This window comes from Trachinotus anak, unplaced genomic scaffold (genome assembly GCF_046630095.1).
Source record: "Trachinotus anak isolate AG129_WGS33_773 ecotype Australia unplaced genomic scaffold, CSIRO_AGI_Tana_v1 ptg000032l, whole genome shotgun sequence".
NCBI lineage: Eukaryota > Metazoa > Chordata > Actinopteri > Carangiformes > Carangidae > Trachinotus > Trachinotus anak.
Window position 1 is genome coordinate 15,194,203 of NW_027273883.1, and position 21,767 is coordinate 15,215,969.

The 21,767-nt window shown below is 41.0% G+C and overlaps 1 protein-coding gene across 3 annotated transcripts in view; it reads left to right on the forward strand.

Moving 5' to 3' along the window:
* The window catches only part of fhod3b (formin homology 2 domain containing 3b), an 85,078-nt gene that overhangs the window by 1,060 nt on the left and 62,251 nt on the right, over positions 1-21,767 (forward strand). For all 3 annotated transcript variants that reach the window (XM_071468331.1, XM_071468333.1, XM_071468332.1), the window contains exons 2-3: positions 5,589-5,695; positions 11,947-12,011. In XM_071468331.1, the coding sequence (XP_071324432.1) occupies positions 5,589-5,695; positions 11,947-12,011 (172 nt within the window). The remainder of the gene's footprint in view (positions 1-5,588; positions 5,696-11,946; positions 12,012-21,767) is intronic.

Sequence of the window (21,767 nt, forward strand, 5' to 3'; positions counted from 1 at the left end):
GGCAGGCATCTGTTAATGTTTACCTCAGCCACAACACTAATCCCCTTTCTGTTGAACCTGCTTTTCTTACTATTCATTATGTAGGCTCTGGGAGACCTTTCAAGATCTGGAAAAGTCTTGTGCCAGTTATTTTGTGTAAGACAAAAAGGGAGCAAACAAATAAGGGAACAGACAATGTGAATGTGACTTCACTGAAAAATGTGAATGTGAAAAACCTTTCCTCAGCTTACCATTGGATTCCTCTTGTTTTAACTATCAAATAGCTGAAGAAAAAGAATAAAACCTTAATGGAAAAGTAACCTAATTTGCATAAATGAATGGGCAGACTTGGAGTGCATGTAGGGAACCACTTCTGCTATTGTTGCTGCACAGCTCCAGTTAGAGTAGGTGGGGACAAATGGCCAGTTGGGCAGTTGTTGAGAGATGGAAGAGAGTAATTCCTGACCCGGCTTGTCCTAGATCTGGGGATTTGAATTAGAAACAATGTGATCTCAACTCAACTTCTGAATCCATGTATATCCAAACTATCACAGCATTTTTTTTTTGCACATTTTTGTATTTTGACATCTTAACCTTTTTAGCATATTCAGTTCATTGCCTTGGTCAAAAGCAGAATGCATTTTGCTGTGCCTCCACATTGTTATGTTTTGTTCAGCTGCATCACGTCTGTCTTCCTCTATTCCCAAGTCTTTGAGAAGGTGAAACAGTACACGTTGTTTTGGTTGCAAAAGTTGGCCTTCCCAAGATCCACAACTGCACAGCCAGTGTTAAGCATCTCAAAATAACTGAATGTTCCTCTTTGGTACGGTGTAATTGCCCTGTTTAAGTTTCCTCAAAGAAAGCCAGTGACAAATAATGAAAACGTAAAGCCCATTTTCTATTTTCTGCTTTTTCGAGGCCTCTGAAGGCTATGTCTTGAGAAATGCTGTGTCTCTCTTCTGATTAGACCATATGCACATTTCCAAAAGGCCTCATCTTTCTGACCTTTCAATTTAAACAAAGCAAAGGGGCCACAACATCTGAGGTTGAGTCTTTTATTGAGCATTCTTCTTAGTCTGGTCAGGAAGTCGCGTAAATAGAAAGTTAATTTGGGTCTTTCTTCATTCTGTCAGATCAGTGGTACTCCATCTTGTTTGAGTAGAGCTGGTAAGATAAGTCATGGAAGCCTCAGGATGCTGTGGATCACCACAAGCCTGGCTCTCATTCTGCAGCCCACTCAGCCTGACCAGCAGGATGGGATGGGAACGCTTTCCACTGTTTGAGAGACGAGAGGGAAGCGGGTAGAATTAAAAACACAAACAAAGAGCTGATGTACTTTGCACAGTCGACTGGTCTCAGTTTAGCAGTAGGCCAGCTGGACCACAAACTAGACAGAGAGGGAGTACCAGTGGTAGGCTCTGCAGCGCCTGGTTAGTGAGATTTGGTCACATGGACATTAGTGGTTAGCAATAAGTTGAGGAAGCAGCCCTTGTGCTTTTCATAAAGAAAAACGAATAATAAACCTCAGGTGGATGACAAGAGTGTGCCACCATATATATATATATATATATAGATTCACACCCTCAAGTTCTCTGATTCACACCCTCAGAAGTTTGAAGAAGGGACTTTGGTAAAGACCTTCGACAACAAACCTGTTGTCTTTGAGTTGTGTCACCATGGTGCAGGTCAATCTGGTATAAATAGCACACTGCTAACACATGGTGCCGAGGGAGTCAGAACAGCTTGCGTATGCTGTATCCTGGGTTGTTCCTGTCAGTTTCAGTCTGCAGTCTCAAGAGGGAGGATCTGTACATGTGCATGTGTGTTTTTGTGTGTGTGGTGGTTATTTATACTGTGCGTGTGTGTTGGATCGGGTTGTACATGAGATGGTACTGGTGTACCGACTCATACATCAGTTTGAAGTAACTGTCAGTTTTAAGCATCAAAAGCCATCATGTAGGGTTTAAATCTGATAGCAATAAGGAATCACACTATAAATCTTTGTCAGGGCATTTTCCAATATTATTTTACTTCAAATCATTTTTTCATCCCGTGGCCTTTTTGAAAATCCCATGCCACCATGTATCGTAGTGCAGCATGTAATGTATTGTGTTTTTGCAATAGTACTGTAGAATATTCTTGCACAGACACCAATATTCATCTGTACAATGTGCAGCAGCAGCATCTTTTCTGTCCCTACTGTGGATGAAAAATAGAACTAGTCATTCACTACCTGACTCAGCCATTGGATTTTGTCATGAATAATACATTGTCCTTGTCAGATGACGCAATGTGCATGCTGTTAAAAATCTGTTGGAGTTATTCCAAATCTACAGTTTTTGTCAGCACAAATCAATCGATCAGTAGTCCTTCATGTGCTTTCTCCTCTGTCAGTGCTTTGTAGCTTGTGTCTCGGTGGCCTTGAGGCCTTGCATCAGTTTGCAAAGCAGGAATCAAGGGAGGGAAAATGTGGCTAAGTCTTGGAGAATGGACTCTCACTTTACCAATTTCAATTTTTGGGCCAGTTGTTTTCCTGCATTTTTTCTTAAGAAATTACAGACTCCCATAATGAGAAGTTATGTTAAATGCTGTAAAATACAGGTTCCTCCTCCATGCCTGTCAGAGCTCCTTTGAATTCTTTTACACATTGTTATGCAGAGTTGAGGTTTTGCCGGTCTCTGCATTTTGGAGGGTTGTCTCAGCAGAGGGCTCCTTGCTGAAGAATGCAGCATCTGTGGACAGTCTCATCCTCTACATGCTTGACAGGAATTTAAGATTACTGTTGTGGTTTCTCTTTCATGCATCAAGTGTGTTTTAATGTGTTTTAAATTACTTGCCTTCAGAGAAACACCACAAATACCATCCTCACCTTTATCAAACAAACTTTAAGCTTTTAAAGTGGCTTACTGTAATTCCTCTTGTTTGATTAAGAGTCCAGGGCAGTTTACAGGTTGCCTAACACAGGGTTAATAAAACTATGAGCAAGACAGTGTTGTTGTTCTTATTAGGTTATTATGAGTTTCAAATGTGAAAGTTGCCCACAGTATATGCTATCTCATTCCAGATGTCTTTCCCTTGTGCAAGACAAAGAAATTTGGAGTGAGATAGCAGTTTTAAATTGGAAATTGCATGGTGTTTATTTTTAGTCCTTTCTGCCTTAACTGCCTCCCTGGTCAGTGGACCACAGTATGGTGGTTGAAGGGAGAGGCCAGACCTCAGTGTGTGAGCAGAGCACTTGTGGTTACTTCTCTGGACTTGGCCATCACAGGGCCACCGCGGGTTCAAGTCCTGGGCGGGGGACAGCTAAGGAAGCCTTTGCTACTGCTAATCTGGTAGCAGTGCTCCTGGATTAAGGGCCATTTATGTACATCAATCTGGCCTGGTTATACATGGCAAAGACATGTAATCAGTAATCCAGGTTGATTGTATAATGAGAACCTAAAGTGACACCGGTTAGAGGATGGACGTATTGATACATGGATGAGTAGATGGATGTACAAATGGGAAATGATTATTGGACAGACTTCATTTCGCTTAAACTTCACTCAGACTTTTCTGTCTTTTTTTTTTTTTTCCTGGTCTATGAGTCAAAAGCTTGTGTGGGGAAATGCATTTCTTGGTTTCACAGTTAGCTAATTACTGGTTTCAGATGGAAATTCAGCCCAGTGTTCTGTCTATTTCAGGTTGTGATACAGAAAGTAGAGTAAAGCTGAAAGAGAACAAACATTTTTTTTTGCTCTTTTATTCAATACATGAACTTCAACATTACTTAAAGTATACTTTTAAGAGCTATAAAGTCTACAAATAGTGAACAAAATACTAAAATAATGAACTGAACTGAAAGAGTAAATCAGATTATTGTTAATAAATTCACAGCATTTGTACCCATGTCAAGGCTTTTACACTTGCAGTATATGTTTTTCATGGGATTGTAAGTGGTATATTTTCTGCTTTCAGAAGCAGCAACAGCAATTTATTTGGGATAAACAGAAGAAGAAAAAATGGAGAGCTGGAATAAGCAGCGATGGCACTGTTTTGGTTTAGTGTCTCACAGGCTACATAGGTCCAAACCACTGGCCAACATTTATGATTTAGTGTGTCTTCTCCTTCACTACATTTCATGTAACTGTGACACCCATTATTTTCAAAGGTATGTCAGTTCATAGGCATAAAAATAGTGGGCTTAGCTTTGGCCCTTATGTCTGGATTTCCTGTCAGTCCAAAATCTGCGCTGTAATCTGGTGAAGCACTTGCTTCCCTCCTCTGTCTGTGTACAGTACAGCTTTGTTTGTTTGGCTTCTGCTCTATCTACCTGTCTCCCTTTCTCTCTATCTCTGTCTCTTTCGATCTCTCCGTCTGCCTCACAACATCAACAGCCTTAAATGAGACTTGTCACTGTCTTAGAAACGATAGGATTTCTTGAGCGATTAAAGTTTTTGTCATATGTTTACCACGTAGGCCTCATGTATCTTGACATGTATTAAATTACCAATAATCTTCTGGTTTACCATGCATGTAGAGCAAACAAGGCGTCTCAGAGTCAGAGAGTTGGAGAGACAGTGAGAGTTATCTTAACCAACCACATGTTTTGTTTCAGCTTTCAAATATGACACAGTCCTTGTGTGCTGTAGTGAAGTAATACAAACAGAGTGGCTGAACAGATCAAAGCCGTCAGAGCCGTAATGTCTTTTCCAGCCTTTTTTCCTTCACTTTCAATTAAGTTACTGTCATATGTTGGAGGAAATTGAACCGCATCAGCCCTGGCAATAACTGGTCTAATTTGATAAACACATGATTTTACATGTTACATATATGTTTGCATATGTTGCTCTTTTAACTCTTTTAACAGAAAAAAAAGCCATAAATAGTAATAAATGGTGAATAATAATCTCTGCTACCCTACAAAATGCTTAAAGTGGGCTGGCAAGAAAAGACAAATTTATGGGGTTCAGTATATTTGTGGACCGTACAGTATGTTGTTGTTTTACACACCCTGACTGTTGATGGAGCAGAGCAGTGCCGCTCTCTACCACTTAAGTCATATGTTTGCCCTCCTGTAATGGTATTTGTTTTCCTGTCCTCTCCTTCACTGTTGGAGCCGCTGTCCTGCAGAGCTGACAGACTCTCGAATATAAATAGGTTAATATCTCCAATTTGGAGGTCAACCAGACAAGTGAACAGACACACTCATTCTTCATCTCCTTGACCAGAGTCAGCTGATGACAACCATTCAAGACCAGACAAATCATACCTCCTCTGCAAAATCATCTTGCACGATGATAGTTTATCAGACGAGGAGAGCGGGGAGATAAGAGGCACCAGACTGCTCCAAAACTGCATGACTTCTCTCCAACCTTTGCACAGCTTGTCATTGTAGAGCGCTGACAGGAGTTGATAAAATAACTTTCTATGGTCCAGTGCCGGCTAGACATAAACTGAAAATATACTGTGCATTTGGCCACTGACCCATAAAAAGAGCAAAGTTGTTATGTTTTGTAAACAACCAGGCCTCCAAATGGCCATAAACATCTCCTACTTACTTTCTGTTCTTTGCACATGATGAGTGTTGAAGACTAATCAACGTTTAACTGTGTCCTCTCTTTGTTTAGCCTGATGACTGTGCCCTTCAGCTGTCCCATAATGGAAGCTACCTGGACCTGGAGTCTACCCTGGCAGAGCAGAGAGATGAGCTGGAGGGATTTCAGGAGGAAGGAGGGTAAGATAACCATCATTATGTGTCTTTGTTTCATTCTTTTCTCTCACTATCACCAAACTTTAAAAGCAATTACATGTATACAAGACGCTGGAATAAAAACCAAAAAAAACAAAAAAAAAAAACATTCTCCTGCACTAAAGTTTAAAAAATGTAAATAAATGTAGATACCTCCATTAAAAGTTGCACATCAAAAGCTGGGACTGGCACTGCCTTGCAGGTGGATACTCACTAGACCCCAGAAATGGATTGTTCACGTTGTGGTGGTTAGTATTGTATTATTCAAGAGTAAGTGTCTTGAAAGTTTTTGATTACAACAATCTGGCTTTTAAAAACACCCCAAATATTTCTCTGCTTTAACAGTCATAATCAGAACAATGTGATTACTGTTTCTGGAGAGAGAGACACATAAATTAAAGCAAGATAAGAGGGAAAAGATACAGTCTTTAAATCCTTGGCTATGGGAATATGTATTAATATCATGCTTGCTATATTCCTTTGCCTAATTTGATTCTATTACAGTAATTTGAATCATAATGACACCCATTTTGTTCCAGGATGAATTAGTAAAATAATCCCTTTTCCAGGCCTCAGCTTTCCTCCCCAAAAGTCACTCTCAGGAGATGGTTTAGTCTGTTGAATAGCAGAGGGGACAGCTTTACCCCACCTGAGAGCCTTTCAGCACTTTGAGAGTTTAGAGGACAAAGATTAAATAAAAAAATTCAATTCAACACAACACAATTGTCAATAATTTCGCTGTGAGTCAGTCACCAAATGTCTCAACAATCTCAATAAACCAGGATAGATCATTTTGTGAACAAGTCAGAGTTTGATATGTTTTATCAGTTGTATAATTGTATTCATTCCCTTTTTTGTAACAAATGTCTCACAGTTTCCTTGGCATTCATCCTTCCACATCCCTTAAAATACCTGACCTCCCTGGCTGAGTGGCAGCAGTGATGTCATCTAAACCACTTATGAAGTGTACACACGTCTCATGAGTAATCTGCCTCATCTCTGCTGAATGTTACCTCAGTGCTCTCATTAGAGGTGGCCAGACTACAATTGTTCAGCCTCTGCAATACAACCCTCGCCTTTTAATTTAGCTGTATTGTTTCCCCTGTAATATGAAGTTCAATGAGACTTTGTCTTGACATAACTCCTAGACCTGGATGAAGAAGAGAAAGGTTTATAATTGTGTTAGTTTCATTTCACTTTCACACACTTTCTTTGGCCAGTTGCTTTATTGACTCCATATGTTTTTTCATGTACTGTGGAGTATGTTGATATATCATTCATGTGCCGCCCTCTTTAGATGATCACAAACCAAAGGTTGGCATGAGAGTTCCTGGTTGGCTGGACCACAAACTTGTATGGATTTATTTGTCTAACTTGGAATTCATAAGCTGCTCTCTGGCTTGGTGTTTCTATTGGACGTTGAGTGAGCTGTCCTTTCCCAGTTCCATCTGAAATTGTTAGGAGCTTATGGGAGGCTATTGAGAGCTGTGAGGTTAAAGTGGTCCACTTCTTCTCTCGTCGAAGAGCGAGCCTGCCAGAGCTTGTGTTGTGCCAGCTGGCACAGGCTGGTATGGATGTGTGTCATTAAACCCACACAGTGTTGTCTGAGGAGGCTGGAGGTGAAGGTGGTTAGCCAATTATTTTGGAAAAATAGGGCAGTTATGCGCGCTGGCTTTTTAGGGTGCTGATTACATCCCCCAACGCTTGGTGTTGTTGATTTGAAGATTATTGCGCTAATAAAAGGTCTGATAAGGCATTTCACCTTTACTTGTTCCATTTTATTTTTGTTTTCACTCTCCTTTTACTGCGTAAGATCTGTCAACAGCAGTGTCCAACTCCAAAACATTTAACCTACAGAAAAGAATTTGTGTATTTCCTAGTTTTTTTTTTCAGAATTTTACAAGTTGATTTCAAAGTAACACCCCGGCACTAACTCCAGTTAACAAGCTTTAAAATGCTGCTTTTTATTGTTTTTGCTTTCAGCCCAGCCATCTACCTTTGGAAAAAGAACTGGGCTATATTCATATGCTACCCGAGTGCCTGAGCTTTCCTGATCATTGGCCATTGAATCCATCTGTAATTGATATTAATGACAGGTTACATTCCTGAGGCGCCTGTGTCATACCTAGTGTCTTTACAATCAGATTAAAGTATGATCCTCTGACAGAGCGCTGCAGAGCCAGGAGATATCCATGTCACAGGAGCTTAAGGGCCATAATCACTTCCACACTGTGTTATGAAGCTCCGCTATAGGAGATTGTGACTCATAAATCCCCAGTCCCATCTCTGATACAGTCTCCCTTCAAGTCATAGACTGACCATACACCCTAAACACGTGCTCAGACGTATCTGCACAGTTTTAGGTATAGTCGGTGTGTCACTCAGGTTTCTAGCTGTGATAGATTGATTGACCTCATACACACAATTTCCTGCATTTGTAGCCCTAAGCCGGGATGGAGTATGGGAGGGGGGCATAGTTAGGATCAGATGGCCTGATATGTGCCTACAGACATTTATAGCCCTTGAATATTTTTGTGGATTACATGGATTGAAGTGCAGGAGCTCTTTTGGAGCATTTCAGGGGAATTTGGGTCTGATGCTGTAGGAAAAATGTTGTATTGAACTGATGTGAGGACTTATGTGTTGGGCGTGATGTTGTTTTTGCTCAAATATGTGACACTGATTGGCAGATGATTCGTAAAGTAAGTCTTCAAGGATATATTCCCTGGCTTGTCTTTAGAAGATAACACATGAAGTGCTGTTATTGACTGACATAATTGATTCAGCATGTGAAATGTGTAGCTGACACACATTGCTGAATAAGACACTTTTTAACATTTCACTGCCCTGTTACACACAATACACATCTACAAGCCAACAATTTTTATGCTGAACATGCCTTTCTTGTTTTTTATTGCGTGTTCTTGATGTGTTCGACAACAAGTTAGAAGTCAAGCATATTAAAAACCAACTGTAGGCCTCAAATATTCAAACTTTCTCATCATATCCTTTCATCTTGCGTTGGACAGCTCCGCTTTCATTATTTTCATTTTTTTCTGACCCACTTGGACATTGTGTCGTAGACTCTCACAGCACACAAGACTTTCATTTGAGGAGAAAAAGCGCATTTGAAAAGAACCAGAGGAATTGTCAAACGCAGTACAGCTTAAACTTCAAGGAAGGAAATAAAACACCAGTTGTCCCCTCTGTGTTCGCAGAGCAGTTTAAGGGTATTATTAACAAAATAGAACAGCTTGGTGATTGTTCAGTGTGTATGTGTTTTTGGTTGTGTGTGTGTGTGTGTGTGTGGACGTCTGGGTGCGAGACCTCGTCAGTGGTTAGTGAAGCAGCCCCTCGGAGGGAAGTGAACCCTGTGGGCAGTCTTTGCCTCATTCCTCACCCTCTGTACCCCACCTGGCTCACTGCAGGTCCCTCCACACATACTGACGCAGGAGTCTCTTGATGCAGGGGTGCTCACCAATAAGTGCTGAGTCAGTAGGCCTCTGTGGGGCCTTCTTGTCTAGCATTAATTGGTCTTCAAGGGGAAGTACTGGCTTTACTGTAGTCCAAGTATGCGTGTTTGCTCTCTGTGGGTACACATTTTGTGTTGTTTTATAAACAGGGCCAGTAATGCTGCCTTAGATAAAGCCAGAGAGGATGGAGCTGGCAGGCGTCCACTGGTCCAGTTGCTGCTGCTCTGGGTATTAGGATTAAGACAGAGTTTTATGAGGGTGCTGTACAACAAAATAATGCAGGGTATATAATTGGCAGGTACAGTTGTTAAGTATGCACAACTGCATTCCTGTATGCAAAACTCGATAGGCAAAGTGTTGGTGATAAATATCAGATTCATGATACTGAGAAAAGGTTTATTGTCCACTCCTCTCCATGTCCAGAATGAGTAAAAATGGCCATATGTTTTCATTTAATCTTTTCCAAAGCAAACTCGTTTTGACCAGTTGCCCTGGCTAATGCTCAGGAAGTAAGACGTAAGTAAGAAGTAATTGTTTTAGGTAATGGTCAAGTTCATTCATTTCACGATGGTATTAGAAATAGTCATGGTTATTCAAATGATAGCAACAGAGGTATTTCAGAGGCACGATGTTTCACATGATGAATGAGATTTAATAGGAGCTTGGTTTAAGGTAATTATACAGTACCACCACTGTGGAAGAAACCACAACATTCTGGCACAGGAGAACACAAGACCAAAAGTGGACCAAGGCATTCAGTAGATATTATATCCCAATATGTAGCCAATTTGTTATTTCGCTGACATTCTTTACAGTTATGGTTATTTCTATAACTTTGGGCTCCACCTTCAGGACTGTCTGTGGGAGTGTCCAATTTTCACGTCTAATTGGGGGTGGGGGTGGGTGGGGGGGGGGGGGACTGAAAACCTCACTTATATTCCATGCACGTTTGTTTAATTTGATAATGAGCACGTTGGCCTGCGTAGCCTCAGGTCTTGGTTAAGCACAGGGATACTGTTGCAGCGAAGCAGAGAGAAAGCAGACGTTCGTGACAAAATGGCTCTGGTTACCCATTTGCCTCAACAGCATCAGAGAGGATTAAGTTCCTGTTCGCCGTCTCATCTCACCACTGAAGGTCCATGATGACAGATGTTGCTCCTGTGTCACCTCTGCTTGTTGCTGGATATTAAATTTGATAAAGAGTGAGCATACGCAGACTTCCCCTGCCATGTAATCTGCTCGTGTGCATGTCGGCGCAGTCTCCCACTGACTGGTCGGGGCAGGAAAGATGTCAGTATGTCTGTCTGTCTGTCTGCATGCGTGGAGCAGTTATGTAGTAATGCTGCTTGTTTACGGTGAGGCAGGAGTGTGACCTGCCTTCTGTGCTGATGGGCTTTTACTCTCTCTGTCAGACCCACTGCTGCCTGATTGTCAGTGACAGTGACAGTCTGTTGCTGGCGCTGTGCCAGTCTGAACAATCACACAGCCTTTGTGCGGGCGGCATAAAAGCCCATTTGTCAGAGAGCTGAATTAGGAGGTGGGGGGGGGGGGGGGGGGGGGTGTTGCGCAACTCTACCTGCTGAGCTGTTGTTCACAGTTGTGTCTACGGGGTTTGTTTGTATGCTTCTTTAGATAGCAGGGAGGTTAAAGGCACAATCTCTGAGTCCAATTGTAAACAAAAGGGTGGCCCCGGCACCCAAAATTCAAATCACTGGATTGAAATGTGCTTTCTCTGTGGAATTAATTGAGATGACACGAAAACTAAATCAGAGTCATTATTCTGTGTTGTTATAGGTTGGTTCACTTTTATGGGTTGCAAACACAGGCTGAGATGTTTAATTATGACCGGCTGATAAACACTTGGCTGACTCCTGCCATAGATAAACATTTTTGGCCAAAAACTATTACAAACACATCAATGAGCTGCACTCATTGTAATTTGTTCCTTCTTTACCATGAATGTGAGCAGTGTAGTTTATTTTGGTTCAGTCCCACATACACTGTTCTACTGACATAAAAACCCACTAATACATTGTTGGTTTTGGTCTTTTTATGGGATTTGTTGACACTATTCGCCTTATCCTTTAAAACAGCGAATTTTACAGACTCCAGTCATACGCATTAGAGACTGGCCTTCTAAGTAGGCAAATTATCCTTTGTTTGGCTACAAACTACACTGCTCTCACATTCACATTCACAATTGAATGGAATTGAGGTGCATTGTTGCTGTCTTTGTTTGGGACTGTCATTCAGACATTGTTAGCAGTTGACAGGATGGTGATAGGGTCTTGGCATATCTCCATTAATACAGGGGGCGGAGTTGACCTCCGACTTGCTCCCATCCTTCATTTGCACCTACGGAGACCTTTCCCCTGTTCTGTTTTCTGCGACCTGTTCCCTGTTGTGCTCGAACCGCAAACATTGAAGGGTTTGGATGAGAATGAAAGGTATAATTTGTTGAAACAGAATTTAGCTTGAAGATCATTTTGCACCTTTGCACAGTAGCCATTCAGCTAAATGTTCTTGTCAGCACTTGTCTGCCTCTGGCATATTGATGGCTGCCTTAGATTCAGAGAGACATTCTGTTTCTTTATCTTGATGCCGCTGTGTGTGTCTGTGTGTATGCACTACCCCTGTACTCACACACAAAAGCATGTATGCACACACACACACACACACATCCAAATTGAAATGGTCACAGTTGTCCTAATGTCCAAATAACACTTCTCTTTCTCTCCTTTTGTCTTTTTTTTTTTTTCACAGGAGAGGCAAGAAACACAGCATTATTCTTCGAACACAGCTATCAGTCAGAGTTCACGCCTGCATCGGTGAGTAATAAACTGTACTGTAAACTGTGCATTCGTCACATTTCACTTTACGGTGGTCAGTTTGTTTTCCTCAGTCTATATCACCACTGGGCTATGGGCTTTAATTACCTCTATTACCAGTGGATTATTTTAGTAAGGTCCTTGTTGAACTTGCACAGTGGCAGTTTTGGGAAATCGCCTAGAATCTTAATTTGAGTGAGAATGAACAGCATTTCAACAACACTCAAACAGAGCACTGGCACAGAGCAGAGACTGAAAACATTTTATGAGTTACTGTGTTCTGTCACTTTGTTTTATTAGGCTTCCTGGTGTCTTTGAGTAATGTGAGGGAAATAGCACAAAGAGCTGAGTGAAAACATATGCAAACATGTATGCACGTGGCACGCGTGCAGGCATACACATATACGCTCAATGTGCTTATCAGAGGCTGGCTTTCAATTAAACTGAGGATGCTAATGGCCTGAGCCTGAGCTTTTTTTACTGAGTGCCATGTACTGAAGTCAGATTTTGGCTTAAGTGCCTGTTTTAGGCCTAATTTCCCCACGACTTTCTGCAACTGATAAATGGGTGTTAATTATTCTGTTACCTCGTTTAATGCATGTAAAATGTACGGCATGAACACGAGGCCTTGTAAAGTAATTTGCCAGAGACTTAAAGAGAATCTGAACAGAGGCCACTATGGTTGATCGGTAGCAGGACGTGGAGAAGCACACATTCTTACACAAAGACACACGGTGCCTCCTTTACAGGCTTCAAGTGCAAAAATAACCCACCGCCTGGAAAAGCTATTAGGTTGTAAATTGTCAGATTTTAAATTTGCTCATTTTTCTCTTGTGCAGTAGAAGTCAACCAAAGGCCCAGACATTTTTCATTTGAATGGAGTCACTACGATCTGAGAACTATCTCTGATAGTCGTCTCTGGTTATTTACTCTACCTACTGATGTGTGACGTGTAATGGAAAGGTTTGAAAACTCCAGTGGATCTTTTATTGAGATTGTTCTGTCATGACAGCTCAGCTACTGATGAGACACACAAGAAATGAGAAAGACAGCTTTTGCTTGAAGCTGATGAGGTCTAGTTTGTACATGTTTATTGTAAGGAGGATTTCCCTCTTTGATGCTCCTGGCACTATAATTATGTAACTGATACATTAAACCTACGTGTGTTATATAAGCAGGTTTTTTCAAACACTGCTAAATTGCTATTGTTAATAATATTGCTGGGTGATTTTCCCTGATTTTATAACACCAGATTGCCAAAAGGCATTCCCAGTTTTTGCCTGACAAGTAGAGCCACGTTCACGTTCAGCTATAAACGTTCAGCATGTTACCTGTTACAGGTAACATGCTGAACGTGGCTCTACTTGTGTTCGTTTGGCTGAACCTTGTCCACACACTGCTCTGAACTGGCTTTACCTTATTCTCTCCTCCTGCTGGTGCTTGACTTAGATTAGGGGAGTGGCAGCCAGACATGCTGCTCCTCTCTAAGTGGATGATGACCCTCTCTCTCTCTAAGTTGACAGCCACCTGTTGCCCTTCTCTAGTCTCTCTCAGAGACTGCCCGCGTGGCTAGCTGATTTATTTCCTGTAGGCAAGGTGGTCACTGTTACTGTAACTTGTCCAGACATTTGAGCCTAATTTTATCTGACTAGAGGGCTTACCTCGTAGCCCCATGAGTGCAGAATTACTGGGTGATTTTCCTGCTCCACACAGGAGATAATTCGTTAGTCTTCCAAAGACAAATGGTATGGTATACTTAAGGCTTGCACTTGCTGGGTATTAAGGGGCTGAGCATTTCCCTGCTGTCAGCTCATAAAGTGTCCCCAAAGAGGAGCCCCCTTATTGCCATACTCTTTTGTCATTCTGTAATGAGAGATGTTATGCAATGATAAAAAGCTGCGCTCTCTCACAATAAATGGCCTTTGGAGAATATCCAGTACAAAATGTACAGAGGCATCAGAGTGGCTTTAACACTGTGATTTTCTGGCACTCAGGGAATCTTTTTTTTTTTTTTTTTTTCTGAAATGCTCCTTTGGTTTACGCCCGACAACCTTGAACTAATATCACTACTGTTGTGTTAGCTTCAGGTCAAAGGACACTTAAACCAGTGCTGTTAGGATATGAGTTGTTTGGTGTTGAACAACATCTCCCATTTTAAATGTGTCCTCTGTCATGATTTATGGCTACATGAGCACACTCACGTTGTTGATATTTTGTTTATCCCAGAGGGCCCCTCCATGAACATGAGTGATGAGCTGGTTACAGGCGGATATGTAATTGGTGTCATTTAGCACTATTTTGTGGAAAGTCCATTGCGTGTATTTCAAGTTTTAATTCAGTGGTAAATAACTTTGTTTAGGTTTTCTGGCTTTTTTGGTTTCCTTCAAATTTACACATGACAGACCTAGCTTTCAGTGTGTATGTGTGCGCCTGTGCGCCAGTGTGCATGTGTCATGAACCACAGCAAGACCTAATCCAGGCTTCCCTAATCATAGTCATTAGCCCTCACACACATATGGCTATGCGCAGACCAGGCGGAAATCTTTGCAGCAAAGTCAGTGGAGGAAGGGAAGTGCTCGCCCAAAGAGCTAATGGTTTATTAAACTGCTTTTTACTGATCCACCTCTGGCACAGTGATTTGTTGTAATCACACAGTGAGGCAGTCCAGGCTTGTTTTTTTTTTGTGTACTAAAACTGCCTGTCAGGGACTACACAAAGCTAGATCTATGGGTGTTCTGCACAGAATGTAGCCTCATTAGCTTGACCTGTTTTATAACCACTAACCTTTACATGAAGCCTTAATTTTGTTCATTGCGGCTCCTAGTATGAGCCTTCCTGGAGCTCGAAGGGTAAAATCAGTGCTCCCAGGGGATAGATGCGATGAAATGTACAAGTAATAGTTGGCTTTGAAAGAAGCTTTGGATATTGGTCTGTTTGCATGTTATACAGTATTGCATGATTAATCCTTTCAGGAAGAAAAAAAAACTTTTGGAAGGATGTGTTTTTGTCACCAGACAACCAGAAGTGGTGATGGTTTGATCTTTGTTTATATTTCTTTGACCAGCACAACAGCTTGGGATGTAGAAAATAAACTCAACTCGTCCCTCTCTGCGTGTCAGCATTGGCCACAGCCTGTTTATATTGTTGGTCTGTTATTGTTGTCGGTGGACTAGATGTGGTAGCGAGGCCTTGATTAAAGCGGCCTCGTGCTCATTTTACTGTTGTCTACAAGTACAGTAGGTCCTCTTTATATGTGCCATTTTGTTTCTGAGGTTGCTCGAGTTGCCGTGATATGATGGCATGGAGAGTTTGAAGACGGAGAGAGACTGCAGTGTGGGCTGCGCAATGTTAAGATGCCGACACCAAGTTAAGAATTAACAAATGTCACATATGTTTTATAATCATCATCAGCCATGCAGACTCAGCAGTACAGACTCCAAACAAGCTTTGTAGAGTTTATACAGATGGACAGTCAGAAGCCAGAAGTCACTGGCAATTGATGACATTCATGCAATGCTAGACTAACATTTGATGTGGCAAATCTCTCAACTGCAGTCCAGAAAATTCTCCTTTAAGCCCTGAAAATCATCTTGAACTCTGTCACTGTTCTACTCATTCAAATCATTTTATGTGGAGCCAGCATTTACACATCACAGATTAGTGCGTGGTACTGACTTTTTTTTTTGTTTGGGTTTATAGCAAGTAGTAATTATTTGCAAATGTAAAAATCATACTTTTGAAAGCTGAAATTTGTTGGTATTCCCCTTTAAGAGCAGGTTCATCTGTCAACACACTGATCCCAGTTGAGGAGTGACAGCTGTAATCAGAGGTGGCACATTCTTAGTGGATTATCTGACTTGTCTTTTACAACCTCTTATAATCCAGGCTCAGGGCATTATTCATTGTGACCACTGTTGACTTGTGTTCCTCTTTCGTGCTATAATTTTGTCAAATTGGTAGTTTTGATCGTCAGGTTGACAACGGACAACTCTGTGGTTGTTCAAATGGAAGACGATGAGCAGTAAATTCTCTACGATTATCCCTCTGCAAACCATGTAGGAAGATAAGTTCCTGGCAGTTAACAACATAGCTGTATGGAAATCTACACCATAACAACATAACAAGCTTGGGCTTTTCAATGCATGTTTATTTAATTAATGTGTGTCTGTGTGGGATTTGAGCACATTGATTTAAGACGATAACATCACCTGCGGGTTATTGTGGTGCCTCCGACCACAGTGTCTTTTCCACACACTCTGCCAGATCTGTACTAAGCCAATTGCACTTTTGTGAGCACACATAAAAACAATTGCAGTTGTTAACTTAGTTAATTATACCTAAGGTTATGGGCCATGTCCAGTTCTCTGCATCAGCTAAAATGAATTCAGGGAAAATATTAAAAATCTCCTCATACATTTCTGTGATGTTCTTATCAGGGTAATAATGAAAATATTACAGCTCCATCCTCAGTCTTTGTCTTCGTCCGAGTATCTGCGGAGGATCATCAGAATTGCACCACACTTGGAGTCACATAAAAGCAATCAGATCAAATATCTAACCATGTTTCTGTGACCAGAGAGTGCCAAACAAGTGGGGAATAATTAAAAACATTCATATCACGTGGCACCTGTGAGACACAGAGGAAGATCAAATGGCCTGGTCTCTCATCTCTTTGACTTCCCTCAAAGAGACCCCGAAATGGGATCATGGACTTAGAGTCACCCCAGGAGGCCAACCTAAACAACACTGTGCCAAAGAGGAGAAATGTGAGGCAGCAAACATCTCGGGGAGAGGAAAGACAGAGTGAGGCTCTTCAAATCATAGCTGATAGCAGAACTAGATCAGTGGAAGGTTTGATGGTATCACTCACCTCGCACTTTGGCTCGCTCGGTTTTTTATATATATACTTAATGTTTGGGCATGAGCCCAGCAACCCCATGCAGTGAGAGATATCAACCCAGCTTAGGTTAATGCTTCATTTATGGGCAGACAATGTTTCCTCTCATTTTGTTCCTGAGCCCTCACAACTAAAACACAACATTTTCCATCGTTTGGTAGGATTACGGTCAATTGTCTGCTCTTTTGCATATTTGCTTTGCAGACCGTACAAGCTTGTAGACTTCTAACATTCATTTGTATGAGCACACTCACATGCTCATGTTCACATGCACACACTCATGCAAAGGCATGCACATATTAAGAAGCCATCTGGTTCCAGTTGTAAGGCCCCTCAGCGTTTCTCCTCACCCGCTCAAAAAGAAGAGAGCTGTCTACGTTTTCACCCAAGAGGGGAGTATTTTTTTTCTCAGTGTGTTTATAAAACAGAAGGAGAAGGGTGAGCGTGCAGCCTGACCAGGGGACTAAACTGTTTTCTTGTGGACAACTCTGGATCCTATATCTTCATTATCAAGTTTCAGAGCTGTAAATAATGATACTCTGTCCCTTTTATTGTGTCAGAGAAAACAATCAGATCATTGGTTCAATATTGGTATAACTTACACTTTATAGTCTGCTCATAACAAAATACAGTTTTTCAAAGTGGCACATTGTGACATATGAATTGGACAGCTACGAGTGGATTCCATGTGAACCAGACCGCTCTGAGGTTTCCCACTGCTGTGAGACTGGAGCAGTCTCTTGTTGGAGTGGACAGGTGTGTAACCTAAGTAGCCACAGACTTTAAACAGCTGACTGCTCGCAGGAAAGAAAATTTGGAAGGAATCTGAGTTTGCTTTTGCTCAAAACCAACATTTATTTGATGTCTGCAGAGCATTGTTTATTGTGTATTTACACAGGGGTCTGTGATGGTTTAGAGCTGAGGTTTGAGGTGCCTCTGCACAGCAAGTGTTTGGCCTCTCTCTCTGTGTCCTCATGGAGGGAGGACAAAGAGGACATGCATGAATCTGTTGCATTTATCTGAATGATTTTACTCAATGCTGACAGATTTAAATGTAATTAAAGCAATTAATATGTTGATTGTTTAATTAATTGAGCGATTGTTTGGTTTATAAAATATTGTTTAAAAGTGAAAAATGCCTAAAAAGGTCACTTCTTCTAATAAGTCTCCCACTAACAATCCCACACTCCTAAATATTCAGTTACTATCACATAAGAGAAAAGCAAATCTTTATGTTTTAGGAATTGGAACTTGGGAATGTTCGATGTTTTTGCTAGAAAAATGAACAATTAATCAATCATTTATCAAAATAGTTTCTGATTTTTTTTCTGTCAGTCAAATTACTGATTAAACGAATAATCATTTCAACGGAGTTTTTAGATTTTGTTTGATTTTGAATTACGAGCAAATATTGTTTTCTTCTTGGGTTTAATTAATTTGGTTTGGGAGGCAGTTACTGTAGTTCATTTGCTACTTAGGTAAATGTTTTCTGTGTTTTATGCCTTTTATGCTTCTATACAATACGTCAGAGTTTCAGATGGTGCTTAATTCATCATTTTTATTATTTTGGGGGTTATGGTTATACTATATGGGTAGGTAGACTTTGAGTGCCAGTGTTAACTAGAAAAAAATATGACCTCTAACTCAGTGCCCCACTGGCCTACAGCCAAATCCTAGTGTGCCATGGAATTCCATCTCACATCCGTCCACACATGTCATGCTGGTTCCTTTTCTTTCCTTCAGCTTTGATGTCAATGTCTTTGTAAGGAAATGTCTCTTTCCCTCTCTGCATCTATCAGGAGAATATGAGAAATGCTTAAGAGAACCAAAACACTTCATATGGTCTCTGTTTGTCGTCACAGTAACTGTCACTCATCTGCCGTTCTATGAAACAGTGTTGTTATTTCTTCTCTCACCTTGGATCAAGTAGTGTTGCCACAGCTGGCTAGCTTTGAATCATTTACCATTTGTGTTTGGCTTTGAGGGAGGATTTATTGGATTTTTGTCACATTCATGTGCAGAGATTGATCTAGTCTTTAAGCTGACATCAGCTGGAAAAATAAAGATTGACATGACCTGATTAGGTTTGTGTTTAGAGGGGTGTGACAGTCATTTTGCACAGTAAGAGAACTTGAACTCAAAATGTCACCTGTGAAACCGGTGAAGACACTTTGTGTAATATTGTTTTGGTGTTGAGGAGCCTGACACAATTGTGGGAGAATATTTTAGCTTTTTTTTAACAAAATGAAAGACTCACACACAGTAGTATCCCCATGTCGTCCACCTCATTCTGCCTTTGCATCTTCCTCCCTTTGACTTGTGAGCTTCTCACGCCCTGGGCACATATGATGATGCAGTCAGAGGAGCCAGATTTTATGTTCCTATTTTATCAGGTAAACAGTGGCCTTTTCATTTCATGGTGCAAAACAAATTAACAATGTCCGTTTTTCAATCTCTTCATGACTCCTTACACTCCTGTAGCTCTCGAACACCTGTGGCTTCCCATGTTTCACATTGTATTGTGGTAACTGGCTGCAAGCCAACAGAAACTTAAGGCATATCCATTGTGAGCCATTTGGCAAAGGTAAAAGGTATGTGGCATTTTGTGGTGACGTGTTAATGATTGAGAGCTGTCCACTCGTGCCGTGGTTCACAACAGTGTAACCACCCGGAGAGGAGACATGATACATAGCTGTGGAATGATTGTGGATATTGTAGACCATATTATCTTCCACTGTAAATATTAGCTAGGCCATCAGGTATCTGTTTCTCTTTATCAGCTTCAAACATGTTCACGGCCAAGGAACAACTACAGTTGTTATTTTTAGAGCTGATGTAAGCTTGTGTGCAGGCCAGAAGTGGGATAAGTAATATTTATTTTGTAGGGGCTTTAATGAAACATAATATAACACTGTTAACCTCACAACAAGTCATTTTCTATTCAGTTTATACTGAACATTCAGGCGAGGGAGGGATCCAGGAGCTCTGAATCTGAAATATAAAAAAGGGAATAGTTAACATTTTATAGGTATTAGACTTATCTAAAGAATCACAGAGGAGGATATTGTCTATAGTGTGGTGATTAAACCACATTTTCATCAAACTCAAGTAAGTTTGAAGCAATCAAAATGACAGAAGTAACTGCAGTGTTCTCACTTTGCTTTTGATTAAGCCTGCAACTGAAGCTGAAATACTTGATCCTCTCACCTCCATTCCAGACATTGTTCAATCCAATTGAAATAAAGAACTGAAGCACCAGGAGAATCTCCTCTTGCAGCCCACCCATGGCTCTGAAGGGGAGCACTTAGAGTGGCCTTAGCAGGAGAGGATTGGTCAACCTTTGTTATGTTCTTCACAGCAAATAAAAGAGCCATGTATAGAGAAAACAAGACTAGGTATAAACCTAGTACATGGCTGGACCATGTATGGGTGTGAACCATGGGCTTAGGGCTATGCCTCTTGTTACAGGCAGTTGGGCAGTCATCCAGCCACCCCGGCTTCCCGGCTGCTCAGGAGCTGCCAGGAAGCAGGGAATTTACCGATGTTACATCTTCTACAAATACCTTTCCACTTTGAAAGTTAGCAATAGTTTGCAAGAGTATGAGTATATCATTTCTTCCCTGACAATCTCTTTAGACTAATTTAGCCAACATGGGAATGTCTTGAGCTTGTGCTAACCACAGACCTTATTTCAGGCATCTCACCATAATCCCACTCAAAAAACCCATTGTCTTTGGGACGAGGGAAGCAGAGGCGCAACATTTTTAACTCATTTCTGGGTTTTAAGACTCATTCCTGCATCGCTCGATGTTGGCAACACTGCAGACTGTTTGCACCAATTAACTTGAAAGAGCAACAGCCAATGGGGAAACTTCAACTCAGTCATGTGCCATTTGGCTGACCAGAAGTGGAAATATGATCACTCAGTCAGTCAGTCACTCAGACATGGACATTTCTGATTATATGGCTGGCCCCGCTTATGTGGTTGAGCCAAAAAAGAGAAGAGGCCCCAACGCCTTGTGTATGTTTCAGTCAAGAGCCTACTTAATCACTTAATCAGTTCAGGCATGTTGGACAATTTGGATGGCTCCATCTGAACTGCAGGTTACAAGAAGATGTTGGCTTGAAATGTGTCACACATGTTAGTGAAGTGTCTTACTCATGCAAAGCATATGAACATGTGCATTATATGAGTTAATAGCACTGATGGAACTGAGAGGAATTTGCAAGCGGAGAATGTTCTTAAATCCAACAATAAATTGTTGAATTTTATGGAAAAGAATAAATTCTGTGCTAATTACATTTGAAGAAACGCCTTATCCAATCTCCCTCCGTGGTAAAAAAAAAAAAAAAACATTGTCTGCTTTTGCTTAGTCTGGGTTATAAAGAGGAGTGAAAATATCTATTGGTATAAACCATAAGTGATGTTTCCTGAAGCTGTGAGGAAAGCGAGCCATGTTTACATCATTGTTGTGGTTAGAGCTGTGTAAAGTTAAGTCTCATCTTTCAGTGAATATGTCAGACTTTGTTGTGATCCATTCAGATCTATTCATATTTGTTGTATGGTGGTTTTCTCAGTGGTCACTTAAGGATCATTGAACACACAAAGCACTAAAATGTTTTGCTTAGACCTCTTGTTTATAAGATAAAAGCCTGTACATAAGCCTTTAATCTCTGTGTTTGGAAATGTGAAAAATGTTTGAATCTCTCCCAGTGTCTGGACCTCAGAATTCAATGACATCAGTGGCTGTTCTCCCTGCTTGTTCTCCGCTTCTGCTGTGATGAATGCCTTTTGTATTAGAGAGGTTCAGCACAAAGCTAAGAGAGGCCGTGTAGGCTGTAGGGTTTCATTCAGAATT